Here is a 17,125-nt window from a genome sequence, read left to right as displayed (position 1 = left end):
AGCAAAAGTTCCTTGGCGGCATGTGGGAGTCCAGGGAAGGTTGGCAGGTAGGGATTGCAAAGGGGCAGGAACAAACTCCTGAGGGTGTGGGTTATGCTCACAATCTTCATCGTGAAACCCCTGTGATGGTTTCATGGGTGTACGCGTGCATTAAAACTTATCACGTGGTTCACTTTAAACATGTCAATTTATTGCATTTTTTAGGTAAGCTCTTAAAATAAAAATAAAGTACAAGCAATCTAAAGAATTACTTCACTTCATGCCTGGGCCAGGGTTTCCACGGACTTACAAATTATAAAGCAGTCAGCTAAACAGCACACTTGAGCTTTTAGGCTGGAATTAGAGTATTATTTCTTAACAGAAATTGGATATATTTGAGGATAATGGTTCAATGGCTGTTAGTTTAATATACTCTGACAGATGTTTCAGGAATGATAAACTATGTCTCAGCCTAGGTTTTACTTTCCTTTTTCTTTTCTTTTTTTATCATTCAGCAACAGAAACAGGTAAGAGAATAAGGATAGCTTAATTAAAATGACCCAGTTATACATAGTACCAATGTCTTCAAGCACTCTGCTAGGTGGTATTTCATAGGATTGTAGACATGCAAGGGAGCCCTCATTTTACAGATTAGCAATCTCAGGAGCAAAATGAAGTTAAGTAGCTTTCTCGAGGCCACACGGCTAGAATTTCAGGACTTTTTTTTTTTAATTCACTTACTGCCCAGTTCAAAAAAAAAAAAAAAAGAGAGATTTGGGGCAGAATATAATCAGTAGCGTAGCCGGAAGAGGTCACACATCTACTGATTCACTTCCAATCCACCACAGACGCCATAGCACCATCCTCTGACCAGCCCACCTGTTCTTCTGCTTTCCTGTTTATTCACAGGACCACAACAGGCATGAGATTAGAAATAAGACAGTGGTTCTCGATCTTCATTGTGTAATAAAATCAAGAATCCCAGGCCCCCGCTCCCCAGTTGATCAAATTGCTTAGGTCAGTGTTCTCAAACTTGAGCGTGCCTCAGAATCACCTGGAGGGCTTGTTAAAACAGACTGTCTCGGGGGCCAGCCCAGTGGTGCAACGGTTAAGTTCGCGCATTCCACTTCGGCGGGCTGCTGATTCTGATCCTGGGCGTGGACATAGGCACCACCTACCAAGCCACGCTGTGGCAGGCGTCCCACACATAAGAAGAGGAAGATGGGCACGGGTGTTAGCTCAGAGCCAATCTTCCTCAGCAAAAAGGAGGAGGATTCGCGCTAAATGTTAGCCCAAGGCTAATCTTCCTCAAAAAAACCCCCCAGATTATTGGGCCCCAGAGTTTCTGATTTTTGGGGTCTGGGACGGTACTCAACAACTTGTATTTCTAACAAATCCTGAAGTAACATTGATGCTGCTGGTCTGTGAACACACTTTGAGAACCATTCCAGGGAGGGCTTTGGGTAATATAAGTTCTCCAAGTTGTCGAAAAGCATTGGTCTAAAGCAATCATTTGCAATCTTTTCTGGAGTCACCTGGGGAATTAAAAAAAAAAATACTAATGCCTGAGTCCCTATCCCAGAGATTCTTTTTAAATTGACCTGAGATGCAGCCTGAGCCTTGGGATTTTTTGAAGCATCATATGATTTAAAAGACTCACACTCCAGATTATTGCAACGTGCAGCTGAGACGGAGAGTCAGTGAAAATCTTCTGCCTCCTCGATTCTTATTACTCCAATGGAGTTCGGTACTTTTGCCACTGTGACATATCAGAAGTTCCTTTCTATCTTGCCATCCATACACAATGATTTATTTCCACTTCGATGTTTTAATGATGCTAGCATTTTTGTATTCTTGGATGTAGTGGCCTGGTGGTGAGTACTCCGTTTTTTTGGTTTTGTTTTGCTTCCTGAATAGTTATGCTTTAAAAAATCCTTTCTCCAAGGGAGAAACTGTATTTTCTAGAATGAACATTGTCTTCTAACTTGTGGCTAATATGGATCACATTTATCCTGTTTCTGCTGGTTACAAGCCCAGGACAGGAAAAGAGATGGAGAGAAAGGAAGAGGAGGGTCGGGAGAGAGATCTTATAAAAAAAAATAATTCTTCTGATCCGCTTAAACATTTTACACTTAGTACTCGATTCTCTGTGAATCTTGGCTGGGGTCCTCCAGAAATGGAAAAGGACTCAGTAATTCCAAGAGGAAAATTCCAAGAATACTCACGACTCCATCTCAAGGCACTTGATTTTCCTTTACTCTTAATTAATGCATTTCTTTCATTTCCAAGTAAAAAAAAAAAATGCCACTAATTTTTTTCCCAAAAAGGAATTTTCCTTGGAACAAATTATAACGCCATTAATAACAATGATATGAGTTGTTTCAGGTAAAGTCGTTTTAGTTCAGGAGATTTAGAAGTCGATGTTCAGCTATTTTTACCTGCATCACAGTTCTGGTCAAGGCTTCCTCTCTCTTCCGGCTCTCTGCTCACTCTCCACAAGATGGCACTGTTGTGTACCTCTAGACAACTCTCCTTAACGCAGAATGTCTTCAGAATTAACCTTAAGAATGTTTCCTACAGCTTTAGTTCCTGAAATACCATTTATTTCAAGCTTTCTGAGATCTCACAGCCATCGGAAGTTATACCTTTACCTCTTAGTCCTATGGCCTAGCAAGATGTTTAACAAATGATACTTAACAAATGTTGACTGGACAAATGAATGCATGCACAGGTGTATCTACTGCACATGAGCCAGCACCATGGAGGGACGAGGCTCCCACAGCCCTAAGAAATCAGGAAGAGCAAGTGCCATCACGCCACCTTCCTTTGCCACCTAGGATTTCTTCAATATTCCATTTTTCTTTTCCCTACTTTTGTACCGGTTTTGACAAGAAAATAGTTCACCCTAATGGGGGCTGGTGGCCCATCTCCTCAGCCACGGGTTTTCCTTCTCAAAATGGGCAAAGCAGCTATTCTGATCTTACCATAGGACACAAAGTTAGTTGTAACAGAAACATGACTGTGGGAGGTATCAATTAATAAAACATAGTCCATGCAAATTCTATGCTATATGTTGCCAGAAAAGAAATTCCGGAGCAGTTATTCAAGGCTGATAAACCCATTATGGGAAAGGACCTTGCTGGGGAAAGCAGTGAGTGAGAAAGCACAGTGAGGTCAGAGTTCAAGCTGGCTACCCAAAGCACTGCAGCCAGCTCACTTGACCTCTTTGTGCTTCCCTCTCTCGCCCTCAAATGAGGGGGCGGTGCTGAGCACTCCAGGGCCCTCCGAGCTGGGACACAGCCCGCATCTCTGTATTTTCTTCATGTTATGGCTTATGCCATCACTGCGTAAACTCTCCCAGGCCAAGCAGGGACGCTACATATCTGCTTTGAAGGGAAGGAAAGAATTGATTTTAAACAGTTGTAAAATGCCAGGATTTTGGGGGGTTTTTTGTTTTGTTTTTATTTGTATCGAATAGAAATAATCTTCTGTATTAGCTGCTGCTTTGCTTTTCATATCCCATCAATTTTCCAAAGCAATATGGACTTGCATTATATTATTCTTTAAAATGTTCTATGGAGCCAGCTTGGGTAACACTTTGGTTCCTATGCATAGAACTTGAACTATCAAGTTACAGAATGTAGTTTGTAATGTACGTAAGTTTTTCAGGAATCGGTTTCACGTTCTAGCTACAGTTATATAGTTGCCACGTTACTGCTACAAAACCAGGTTAAGTTGCTGTGAAACCACCAAATAGGATCTGGACAAAGTTGATCCATCCTGTTCACCTGTTTTGGAAATTAGCAAGCAACCCTAGGGTTAGGCTGATCCCCACTAACCACCAAGTCAACGTGATTGAAAAAGACTGGCTCGGTTAGGGCCAGGTCCTTGTGCTACATCAACGTTCACCCAATGAAAGCATGAAGAATTAACCGTGTGACACCAGAACAAGAACAAATGATTCAGAAATCATAAAAACATACCGTAAATCAAAGTCATTATCTAATAAACAACTTACTTCTGAGCTGAGCTTTGGTTATTGAAATAATTGCAAGCAACTAATAAATGCACAATCCACACCTGCTTATAATCATAAAGGGAGTTTTAAAAATCCATTGTCAATATGAAGAGATCATTTATCACGCCTTATCCCCAAACAATAATAGCCAAACACTGAAGCAAGAGTCAGTCATCTATTTACCTACTGGTGACCAACAACAGAACTTTAGTGCTTTCAAGAGTCCGGCCATTTTCACCCTGATTTTAAACAGCTCAGCTAGGACTTCTGCTATCAGAAGGAGCAGTCTGCTGCTAGGGTCTGCCCAAATTCCAAGCACCTGCTGTCTCTGGTCTGGAGGCAGATGGCACATCATAAAAATAAAAGTCATGGGGAAAATGTGCAGAAAGATATTCCCTTTAAAACCCTTTAGGAGGTTCTTTTTCCTAAAATCTAATACTATAAATATACATGTTTATGTTACTGTCTTAGCTTAGAATTTTGGGAACTGATGCAGGGGCATTAAAAATTTTTCTTAGGCTGATTCATGTGCCTGTGTTCACATACTTCCATAGGATGGGAAAACAGCCTTTGCTTTAGCTTCTTAGCCCTAAGGCAGGCCAGTTTATTTCTGGAATTCTAACGAGAATCCTGAAGAGCAGCAGCCGCTGTCCTTATCCTTCGGTATTGCCACTAACCGCGCCTCTATCAAGCCTCTCATGGTAACAATGACACCGCCCAGTGGGTGTCTGAGTCAGCTCGGGCTGCAACGAAGCACCACAGGCTGGGTAGCTTCAACAGCAGGAATCTATTTCTCACACTTCTGGAGGCTGGGAAGTCTAAGATCAAGATGCCAGCCAATTCGGTTCCCCCATGAGTCTTCTCTTCCTGGCTTGCAGACGGCTGCCTTCTCACCGTGACCTCACATGGTGGACTGAGAGAGAGCTCTGGTTTCTCTTCTTCTCACGAGAGCACATGGGGCCCCACCTCATGACCTCATCTAAACCTGATCACCTCCCAAGGGCCCACCTCCAAAGAGGAGGTAGTAGGGGTTCGGGCTTCAACATAGGAGTCTGGGGAGGGGCACAAGCATTCAATCCACAACAATGGGGTAACCTCATTTATATTTGTAGGACTGTATAGATGAGCTAGGCTGTAATAAATTGGCTTCATAATATGCTTTTCCACAATAATTACATCAGTTGGTGCTTCTCAAACTTTAGGCGCATCAGAATCCCCTGCAGCTTGTTAAAACATAGATTTCTTGGCCCGACCCCAAGAGACTCTGGTTTAGTAGGTTCAGGAGGGGACCTGGAATTCGCATTCCTAACTGGCTCCCAGGTGATGCTGATGCTGTCTGAGAACCACACTTTGAGAACCACTGATGGAGGGGTTCCCTTTGGAATGTTAGTATCGGTTACGATTCATGGGCCTGTATTGGCTTGTCAGTAAATACCCATTTTATGCTGAACACATTTGAAATATGTCATTTGGTTATACTCAGATGTTGCAGTAACACACAAAGATGCTTAATAAGCAGATGGAAAGATCTGCTGAGGCAAGGCCGCCTCCTGCTGTGAGCCCCCAGGGAGAGTCAATTACTGCAGTATGTTTCATGAGCTAATGTGTGACTTCACAAGTCACCAGGATTTACAAGGATGTCCGCTGACATCTTACCCCTACTAATTTTTATCTTAGAATTTAGATTTAGTCTTTAAAGCTGCTGGATTCTGCTATCTTATATCTACAAGCACACTGCAATGGCCTGAACTGATATCAAATTTTGACAAAGCTTTATATGAAGCCCTTCAGCAAGGCTTACTATTGAAGTTCAACTCATTTGTCCTGCGATCACACTTAGTTACATTTTAAAGCATGGTTGTGTCGTGGAACAGCATAATTTTCAGATTTACTTCAAGTATACTTTGGAATGTAAACGTACCTTATTTAGCTTTACAAAATATTCCAGTCCAGCTTCCAAGGGATTTGTATCACAGTTCATCTAAAAGGGAAACACATATTTTAAATCTTGGACGAGTGCAAATCATTTCAGTAACATCGCTTTCATATATTATTTTTTTAGAGAAGAGAACACTTTTTGAGTTTGAATATAGATTCTGAAAAAGGAAAATTATAGACTGGTCTCTGAAGTAATTTTTTAAATCTAAAATTCAAATGTAGCCTTTCAGTAAATACTGCTATTTGAATAGCAAATTAGAAACTAAAATTCACAGTTGTTTCCATGGCTCTTTTATTATAATAAACATGCGAGGGATACCACAACATGAAGTTCCTTTCAGAAACAAGACTTTCATATGTTTTTATGCAATAATTTTACATAGTTAGGTTTTGAAAAGTTATTAAGTAATCTACATATCTTACAATTATCCAGGGATCAGGATAAGTAGAGGAGAAAGCAGATGGTAGGAAAATGGCTTCTACAGAGTTCAGAAGAGAGAAAAGGAAAAAATAGAGGTTGAAAATCTTGTCAAATACAGTTGAGGTTTACAATATACTTCAAGTCGGAGCTAAAGCCACTATTTGGGACTAGCCCTGAAGTTAATGGTTTTTGTTTGTTTGTCTATTTTGTTGTTATTGGTCTCTTTGGCTCCAAGAGAATTGGTCTAAATCCCATACAAAGTAGCCAAAGTTTTTTCAAAAAAAGACATCACAGCCCTTGTATAAACAAGATGAGTAACATGAACTTGTTTTACAAGATATAAAATTTGGTCTCATATTTCCTAATCAATTTGAGTAACTCCAATATTATTTTTATCTGCTCAAAGTTTCAGAATTTCTCCATGAAGAAAAAATTAAAACAAAGCACAGAAGATTGATTGCTGTAATAACACCAGAGGGCGTGCTGGCACTGCTGGGAAATCAGAGGGACCAGAGATGGAGAAAAGCTCTGAAGAGGAGGCTCCCGGAGAGGAGGTGCGAGAAAATGAAAGGCAGGAGGGTGGAGAGGGCCTCATTCCCAAAGGCTGCTGATGCCCTGCCTTCCTGTGGGGTGTGGACACAGCCGTCCTCTGTTTTTCTCCCTGCAGCAGCCTCGTCTAAGGTGCCCATTGGAGGCTGAGAATCCCTCAACAGAGCACCACCCCCCCTGCAAAACGATGGCTTGCCCAAGGAGGCTGCCCATCCAGCTCAAAGCCCATTTAAGCTTCTCCCCAAGGGGCCCTGCCTGTGCTTTCAAACCCACTTTGCCCTCCAATTAACTTCATTCTACTATGTGCGAGGCGCCTTATTTAACATCTATGATAACTCTGTAGGATAAAGACTATCTCTATTTCAGAGGAAAGTAAACGGAGGCTCTGGAGGGTTAAGGCCATGTAGCTACTTTGTGGTAGAAGATAAATTCAAATCCAGGAGTCCCCACTCCGAAGTCCACCTTTACCACTATCCCTCATCTCACCTCCAGGCCTAAAACCTCAAAGTCTTCCAAGGAATAACTAGCAAATCCGAAAAAATTAAGAGGTCTTGAGACACCCTGCCACTTTGGAGATAAAATAGGAGAAGAAAGTTGGCCACTTCTGTGTAATCTGGACCAAGTTGCTCACTGTTTCTTAATGTAACTGTGTGTAGAATAGGAATAATTTAGATGCCCCTACTCCCAACCCCTTGTGCAAGAATCACCAATACCTTCTCCAGGGAGAGTTGAGAGGGTACATGAAATCAGGCATATGAAAATGGTGTGCAACCATACAAATAGAAATCCTTAGTTCTCATTATTAATGGTGGGAGTAGGCTGGACCAACACAGCCCACACCATCCACCCTGCCCCTCAGAAATACACCTTTTATTGTTATTTCGCCAAAAGGTGCGTGATAAGAAGGAAATGAGGATGGACAGCACGACAGAGGGGGAGGAAGAATCTGAAAGGTGGTCCTCCAATCCTGTGCTAGGCAGGCTCCCTTGGAGCAGTCACAGCTCCACACACAGTCAGAGACGGATGTCCAGGGCTCCTTGCCAAGCAGGAGGAGTTAAGGCAGAATAAACATTATGTCATAATTCCACTGAACTTTCAACTGGGAAATTGAGGGGAAAAACCTCTTCCCCTAATTAAGTAAAGTTATCTAATAATACATAATTTCTCTTACAGCCAGAACCAATGTTAATACACTTAAAACTAGCCCTTACATAAAAATTAGATACAATAAACACAAAATTTTAACGAAGATGCTAGCATTTCAAACCTCTGACCCCCAGGCTCTGAAAGCTTTCTCCAGTCTTAAGGCATTCAGGGCATATGTTCCAAAATTGTCAATTCCCTCTTCCTGGCCCGCATTCATGATAACATCATAAAGTGCAGCGGAATCTTCTCGTCTGTGGTACAGCTCCCAACCCAGCTCACCTGAAAAAAACCCACAAGTGCCATGCCAGATTAAGAGCAATGATAACCAGGTCTACTGTGCATCAGCTAAAACACATAAATAAAGGGAGAGATTCCATTTATGCAACAGAGACATTGTTGAGTTTTAAAAGACCAATTCACAAAAAAGTTGCAACCAAACCCACTGCAAAGCAGCCCGCCATATCACAGACGCATTCGTGCCCAATCCTGTCTCCCACACAGGGGCTGGTAAGGAAGACACCTCTTCTAATGACACAGAAAGACTGTAATGCAGAAGTTAATCTTGACCCCTAACCTCAGCTTCATAACGTTAGATGAGTAATTAGCATGCCATAGTTTACCAAGATAAGGGGTTCAAGGTTTAGACACCTCAACCTGCAACTCTTTGCCCCAAAATCACAAGGCTTAAAAATATGGACAACTCACAATTATTTAAATGATCTTCATTGTGGGATAGCCATAGTCTGTAATGCCCCCCTACTCCTCACTTCTTCCCCACTTGATCATTTCATTCACCATTAGAGCTGTGGGCCAAAACCAAAGAAAGTGAAACCCGACCCAAATAGTCTTCTTATTTTTTCTTCTGCTTATGTTTTATTCTGGTCACCATTTTGCCAAGGTGGAAGAAGGTGGAAGGTGGAAGGTGGAAGAAGGGTGGGAAGAGGCACAGCAGAGGCCCAGGGAAGAGCGGTGGCCTTCATCCTGTGTGTTCTCCTTGTTCCCCAGTGTCGAGGGCTGCTGGTGATGTTTTTCCAGAACACCACCAGAACATGGGCAACATGTAATTGAATGAATGCCTGGGCACCAAGTACTCCTTCTGTGGAGGGACAGCTAGATCTAGACGAAGTTAGAAGCCCAGAGCACCAACGGGGGACTGAAGAGCATTCACGCATCTCTGTTTTGAATACCTACTATGCAGAAGGTTAGGTGCTATATGAAGACTTCTCTAAAGCACTTAGAATCTAGAAGGAAAGACGGACAGTGGTAATGCTTGAAGAGGTGCCTGATAAATTCAAGATGGTCTCTGTGGGAGACTCTACCTCTGGGAGACCATCTTGAATGTTCCCATTCAAAGTCAGCTGGCCTGAATATTCTGTCAACGCTTCCAACTATTCCAACAGGCATCCTCTTCCCACTTTCTTATCCACGCTTCCAAATGATAGGCAGCTCTGGGACTGGAACAACAGTCTATGGAATGACTCTCTCAGAGTAGGAGCGAATAGACAGACTTGTCCTAAGTGTTGGGCAGGAGAAATCTCCCTCCAAAGTTGCATTGACAGAAGCAGCTGTGTGTGGGTGTATGCACATGCCTGCATTTCCAGTCGCTTATTTTAAATTTTAGAGACTTACTCTAGGTTGTTTTCCAATTCTTACCAGTATAAGATATCCTAATAGCAGTGACAGGAATGTTGGAAACCTGTAAAGACTTGGTTTGAAGAAACTTGAAGACATCGTCACTAAGATCTTCAGAGGTCAGTTTCTGAAGGACCTTTCTTGCCTGTGGCCCTGCAACTCCAAGGACTCCAAGCTCATCAGTTACGTTCTTAATTTCAACATCATATCCGCCTCTGACTGCCACTTCTTCAATCCATCTGCATTTGAGTCATAAACATTGTGTTAAATCTTTCTTGAATAATGCATGTTGGTAACATATTATCTCTCTGAAGACATTCTCTGTGTCTAGAATTACCCAAAAGTCCCCAGAGCGCCATTTCATATAATCACCTAATTTTTAAGGTTGAGGAAACTGAGTCCCAGAGACATTAAGTGATCCTCTTTAACCTCCCCCTTATAAATTTGGGGATAATTGTTCACAGTACAGAAGGATCCTTCTATTTAAATGGGCTCTACCACACAATTCTTTTAAATAGTGACAGACCCATTGCATTTAAACTAATGATTCAATGTTCAAAAATTAATTTAAACCCCAATTTTCTCTAATACCTGTACATAGGAGGCACACTTGTGTGGCTAAAGGTTAGTAGAGTGCCTGCCACCAGTCACACAATTGCTTTGACAATCATAAGGAAAAGATAAAAATTCTAATGACAAGTATCAATTTCTAAGTCTTGATGAATCATTGGAACCCAGTTATAGGGTTTGTTTATAATTTATTGAGCAGTCCCTGGAGGTACATAAGTCTAACATAAAATGACCTTCTGGATTTTCACAAGGCTAAGCTAAGCTCACTCCCAACACTTGCAGTCATATTATTTGGAGCACATTATTTACATTGTTTTACAACCAGAGTGAGAATTTATCAGAGTAAGACATTGATTAAACAATAATATTTCAAATATTTTTGGAATAGTAGACCAAAGACTACAGATTTTACAGGAGACGAGATGGTAGACTAAAGGCTCATGTGAAGAATTGACTCGGTAGGTCAATGGCTTAGATCTAGCTGTGGGACAGAGAGCACAAAGCATGGAAAACGGAGAAGACGCCCAGGAAGGCAGCTCACTGAAGTGGACCGGATGACGGCATCAGAGTCGGAAGACTGGCTCGAGCAGCTTACTTTAACCCAAACTCCAGTTTCCTATCTGAAAATGGGAATAATATATACCTCGCAGATATATCTTTTAAGAGAATAAATTGAGATAATGTATAAAAAGGGTTCTGACATATCGATGATGCCTAATAAGTGGGAGTTAGTAAAACCTATGGATGGATTACCTTGTGGAGGGGAGTGGGGACAGGGCCCCTCACTTCCAATAATTTCCTATAAAAGACATGATGTTTATTTGAAACAATAAGGTTTAAGAATTAAAGTTGTACTTTCAACTACTGGTAAAAGAAAAACTCAGTGCAAGATTGAGTCAACATAGTCCATATAAAATTTTCTGACTAGGTGTGCACTTACCTAAGATCATGAAGTTCTGATCCAGAACCAGTTATTAACAGAAACTCCCCAGGAGACTGATGGGAAACAGTCAACTCAGCATACACCCGACCTTTGGGTGTTAACATGTGACTTATATTTGTAAAACCCACCTACACAAAAGAATTTAAAATGACCTCAGGATAGAGTAAAAATCTTTTGTATCCTTTTAACACAACATGGAAATTAAAATATGGGTGCCAACAATGAAAAACATCTGAATCTTATCATTTACATCAATTGTATAAACTATCTATAAACCTAAACCCAAGATTGATTCTGAAGTTCTCAGATTAAATGGTCATTACAATTATTTGTCATAAAAATTACACTCCAATTTTGCAGTTCCTATTGACACAATTAAGCAAAGTTATAAGGTCATGGGAGGATAAGTCATTCACCAAAAATTTAAATTTGAAAATTAGCAGAATACTCTTGGTCAGATGAATAGTTCTAGTGTTCATACAGAAATCTTTAGGTAGACTAAAATAACACATTGGTGTTTTAAAAACAATGAGAGGATAGAGAATTAAGCAGGCCAGAATCCTGGACCTTTTACCCCTGTAAGATTATTTACCTTTGGAATGACATTTGCAAAGAGATGGTCCAACAGTCTAATGGAGTCCTGGCCTTTGATGTTGAACTTGCCAAATGGCGACAGGTCAATCACCCCTACCCTTTGCATAACCTGTTTATACTCAGAGCCCACAGGCTCAAACCAGTTTGTGCGGCGAAAACTTGGCCTGAAACACAATGTTTGTCATAAAACAACTGTCATTTGAATAGTTTCAGAAAATTATAGAATAAGGATATCTTCATAAGCCCTATTCATGTAGAAAATCCCATTACGGGGCGGGGGGGGGGGGGGGGGGGGAAACGCAACCTAAAATTCTGTTCTGTAAATCATACATATATGTTGGAATCTGATTTTTTAAAGTTACTCATCTATCTCTTTGACCCACTTTATAGTGAGTGAAGTATTAATTAACTAGAAAATAAGATAGGACGCGTGGGCACTCAGATCTGAAGAGCTTAGAAGTCAACCAGTCATATGGGTTTCAACTTTGGTTGCAAATTAGAATCACCCAAGGAGCATTTAAAAAATACCAGTCTTTTGGAACCTAATTAAATCAGAATAGAAGGAGGTGGAGCTATCGTGTTCAGTACTCCTGAAACAGTAACGCAAATATGAGTCACTTGCATTTCTTAAAATGCAGGCTCTGATGCAGCAGGTCTCCGGTGGGGCCCTGTATCCTGCCTTCTCACAGGCTCCCAGGTGATGCTCATGCTGTGGCCCATTCCTGGGTAAGCAAGAACTGGTCTAACAGCTTCATTTTTTAGAGAAAAGGCACAAAGTGACTTCCAAGGCCTTTGCATTAGTTAACGATGGAGCCGGGCCTGGCACAAAGGTCTCCTGCCTCATTTGCAGAGTCCTTTCTACTTTACCAAGCGGGCTGCTAATGTGGTATTTGAACTTTAGAGCAGGATGCTAAGTCAGTGAAATGAGTTTTCAGTAGTTTAATGATTAAAATAGTAGGATAAACAGGCCAGATCCAAAGAGCACAAGGTGAAGACTAGGTCTGGCATTTATCTGAGTCATTTAGGAAAACCAAACCCGTATGCTGCCCCCAGATAATCTAGACTGGCTACCTGCAGAGCCCAAATACATCAATCAACAACTGGCCCTCTACGAGACTTTGCACCATTTAGATAGGATCTTAAAGTAGACATAACAACCTGTTTAAATAAGCAAAATGACAGGTCAAAAAGAAGGTAACTCAATTTCTAGATTTCTGATTTGTTTTCTCTTGGTTTATGGATTCTCAGGAGAAAACATATAATCATTATTAATCCCAAGTACAACAATGGCATGTAATCCAAGTACAACAATGGCAATAACTTTAGACAATTCAGAGTTGTTTTACTGACACGCTTTATGTTTCAGCTGAACCTAAAACGTTAAGTAAATGATCTTTTCCCCTAATGTATCAACAGTGCATTTAATTTGCATCACTCAGTGCACACACACTACAAAGCAGTTGCTTTGAGCTATTCCTTATTAAAAAAATCCATATTTTTTTTACTATTTCCATATTTGGGGATTCAACTAGGCACCCTAAACCAGGACAAATCTTTTGGAGCCAATGGCAGCCATGTGTGGATTTGGAGGGGTGGGGAAGGTTCCTCTGAGCTCCCGGAAAATACCAAACAGAGGCTTCACCTGGGCTGGTTGTAGGACTATCAGGGCCATGTGGTTCCTAGATATGGGCCAATGTCATGTGGGATAGACTAATGCCTCTCCTGCCAGAAAATAGTTTTCGTAGGAAAAGGCTCAATGCTCTTTGGAATGGGGTGGTGCGATGGGGCGGCAGGGGAACCAGCACTCCCCTGATGTCCCTCCATTCCAGGTCCGGAACTTCATTCTGCAGTCAGAGCCACCGGCAGCTTAAGTCATTCACTTACCTGTACTGAGTGTCCTGGCCCGGTTTGTAGAACCAGTGTGGCTGCTCCCAGCCCGCATGGAACCCCATGGAACACTTAGACTGCAGAATTTTATAAAGGCCACTGACTCGCTGAGTTGGCCTCCCGGCAAACCGTTCTTCTTTAGGATAACCAACTAGAAAAGCAAAACCGGTGCTCTAATGAGCATCTAACCAAACTGAAGATACTTTGAAGGGATTCAGACAATGGAAAACATAGTACTTAAAATCCAGAAGCATATATATGTATTAAATTTATGTAAAAAAAAACCCAAAGCTGTCATTTATATTGATCATCAAATGGTAAAGTAAAAGTAGATTTAAAACTTAAAATCACTGATGCACTCCACACACTAAATATATACATTCCCGGTTGTGCCTTAGAGGAACAATGCTTTTCAGAATCCCTAACCACTCCCACCACCACATACAGAATAAAAAGCAGCTAAAGTCAGAGGCGCTGCCAGTCAATTCTGTGCACACTTTGTAGACAGCAGTAAATTTGCACTTTACCAATATTGTTGAATCCATATGACTCTCTTGCTTTGGCCTCAGTGTACTCAGTTGTTGTCCATTTGCCATAGCGATTGGGATCCAATTCTATCAGATCAAAAGGAGGCTCTCCATGTAGGATCCAGTCGCTGAGATATTTCCCTACCCCACCAGCGTGGACTATGCCATATCTTTCAAATACAGAGATAAAATATCCTGTTACTGACATGTGTTGTTTTCAAATAATGAAATACATCCAAGCATTTTACAGGCCCTCGAAGTTGGAGCGTTCTGTGCTATTCAGAATACACAATCAACATAATCTTTATGATTTTTTTCCTCAAAAAAATACATGTTTAGGCATCCAAATTAAATGTGCCTGACTTGATAGCTAGTCTCTTCCCACAGCTTCAAGAGATACATACCTGCAAAATAGCCTATGACTCTTAGCTAGTAAGGATGCTCACTTTAGGAAAATGGGAGAAAGGAACTAAACAGGCAGTTTTGGTTGGCACCTTATCAGCCCTCTTGAGCTACAATGATCCTGACTGATAGGAGCCTTGCAGGAGAAATATGGACACTGTAGAGGGGCACGCCCATCTCTTCTCAGACTCACTTTAGTTCAGGTCCCCTTAGGCGATGGCCTTCATGCAAGGATCTTGGGCCATTATCTTAGAAGCATTCAGACAAAGAGGCAGTCACCTAGGAACTTGTGGGGAGGTGGGGGAAAGGAACACTGGCCCCCATATTTTGCAATTAATGGGTCACTTGGTGGGGAGGGTGAGCTGATTTTCTATTTCCATATGAAGATGATTTAAAACCAAAAACATGATTGTGGCAAATAATTTGATATCAGATGAAGGGGTCACAGTTTAACACTGGCCATATGTAGTTCTGTCCACCCACTTTTGTCTAATGAAGGACTTTACTGTGGGTTTATCTGTGCTAAGTCAAGAGAAGCTTCTGAGGAACTGGATGAGCAGGAAGTCAAGGCAAGATGACCAAGAAAAGGAGCTACGTGAGCAGGCCTCAAAATGCAAGAAATTCTAGTACCCCAAATGACAGCAGCTTAACAGCCAGAATCACAGGTTCTAAGAGCTTGGAGGACCTTAGCAAAGCCTGGAAATGTTAACTAACTTTTCCCACAACAAGATACCAGTTTTGCTATTTTATAAAAGTAAACGCCTAAATTTGTTACAAGGATATTACTCAAGCAGAATAAAAAGCCAGCAACTTACACGTCTCTGGTTAATTTATTTAAAAAAAGACATGGGTCATCCAAATTACCCACCAATAATCTAAGTTTCAAGAAAGCAAGAAAAATTACTAAATGTATGCTTAAAATAATTTGAAATATATGCTTAAAATATTTATTCACTTAACGAAGCCCAACACATGACATACAACAGCTGCCATTTTTGAGAGCTAGAATATTGTTCACAAGACTTGAAACTGTATAAAGTTTTACTGACATTTATTGAGTGCATACCACTTACCAGGCATTGTTTCTATCTAACATGTACCAGCTGACATTCTTTAGCAATTCTGTTTCACCAGTGAGAACACCAACCCGCACACAGGGGTAAAATGAGGTCACACAGCAGTAAAGAGCAGAGTCAGGATACAAACTCAGTCATCTGACCCCAGTGTACACTCCCTGTTATTGGACCTTACTTCTTCAAAGGTTCTCAATCTTTTTTCAGTGTAGACACACATGACAGATACAATTCACATCCTTGGCAGACTCCTTGGGCATAGCCAGGGTTGTACTTCCGTTTTCTGTGGTCTCACTGCTACACCACCACATTCTTTCCCTTTCAACAATGCACACGAGCAAATGCATGGGGCAGAGTATTGTTATTTGAGGATAATCCTGAATCAAATCTAATTTATTTTTAAAAAGTAAATGTTTTACAAACTTCAGCTCTCTAACCTTTAACAAGTTATATGTAAAATGCCACACAGCTGAGTGTTATGAAACATCTATCGAGAGCCTCTGGTTTAGTAGCTAAAACTATGGAAGCACGGAGTAAGAGAGATCTGGGTGCGACTTTTGTTCTGCCATTACGAGCTATGTGACCTTGGGCAAGTCGTGTAACCACCCTGAGCTTTAGTATTCTCTTGTGCACACTTTCTTTATAGTGCTGGAGGAGAATTAATGGACACAGCATTTAAAGGCCCATAGTAGACAAGCAATACCTGGTGGCGGCTGGGCCCTTGTATAACCAACAGAGTCTGCCTGTGCCCAGTCGATAAGATTTTCGCAAGGAAGCCATGTGTGAAGCAGAAGTGGAAGGGAACTTGAGGAGGGGACAGTCAGGTTCTTCTTCTATGTCTAGCCTTAATCTGCAGACCCCGCTTCTTCTGAACGGCCCAGCTGCTGTCTTTTTGAGTGTTTGCATCTGCTGTTTAAGATAACTCTGTTAAACTGTCAGACGTTACATCTTTTGTACTCTCCCCCTCTTGAAATTTGCTGTTTATAATCTGTTATAACCCAAGAAAACTAGATTCAAGTCAATAGAAATCATTGAACATTTTGGGGGGTATTGTGTTAGTCACTTCAAAGCAGAAAAACTTGTTAGAACTGTGACAAAACAAAAGTGAACCAGCTTTGACTGCGGGTGATCTGTGAGTAAGATAAATGAGCACTGGTGCATATATCGACAGTTTGCAAACACCTATTCCCTGGACTGGTTGTACCAGAATAACAGACAACGTGGAAATGCAGATTGCTGGGCCCCTCTCCAGACGACTGAATCAGAATCCACAGGCCTGGTATCTGCGAATCTGTTTGCTTGTTGGTTTTCCAACTCAACAAATCTTTCACGGGTCCCAGTGACAAATAATGGGAATTTCGCAGGTAAGATGTCAAGGAGAATGAAACACACACAAGTGACTAACCCCAAAGCTGAGAGTCTGCTTTTTAACATCCCCATCAGGCG

The 17,125-nt window shown here is 41.3% G+C and overlaps 1 protein-coding gene across 2 annotated transcripts in view; it reads right to left on the bottom strand.

Moving 5' to 3' along the window:
- The window catches only part of DMGDH (dimethylglycine dehydrogenase), a 61,544-nt gene that overhangs the window by 21,704 nt on the left and 22,715 nt on the right, over nucleotides 1–17,125 (bottom strand). For both annotated transcript variants that reach the window (XM_023618113.2, XM_070234634.1), the window contains exons 8-14: nucleotides 14,205–14,374; nucleotides 13,675–13,828; nucleotides 11,789–11,954; nucleotides 11,194–11,324; nucleotides 9,705–9,922; nucleotides 8,173–8,330; nucleotides 5,919–5,978 (exon numbers count right to left, since the gene is read on the bottom strand). In XM_023618113.2, coding sequence (XP_023473881.2) covers nucleotides 5,919–5,978; nucleotides 8,173–8,330; nucleotides 9,705–9,922; nucleotides 11,194–11,324; nucleotides 11,789–11,954; nucleotides 13,675–13,828; nucleotides 14,205–14,374 — 1,057 coding nt within the window. The remainder of the gene's footprint in view (nucleotides 1–5,918; nucleotides 5,979–8,172; nucleotides 8,331–9,704; nucleotides 9,923–11,193; nucleotides 11,325–11,788; nucleotides 11,955–13,674; nucleotides 13,829–14,204; nucleotides 14,375–17,125) is intronic.

Source organism: Equus caballus, chromosome 14, assembly GCF_041296265.1.
Source record: "Equus caballus isolate H_3958 breed thoroughbred chromosome 14, TB-T2T, whole genome shotgun sequence".
NCBI classification, from domain to species: Eukaryota; Metazoa; Chordata; class Mammalia; order Perissodactyla; family Equidae; genus Equus; species Equus caballus.
The sequence above is the reverse complement of the archived record's forward strand: the minus strand, read 5'-3'. Positions and strand labels throughout refer to the sequence as shown.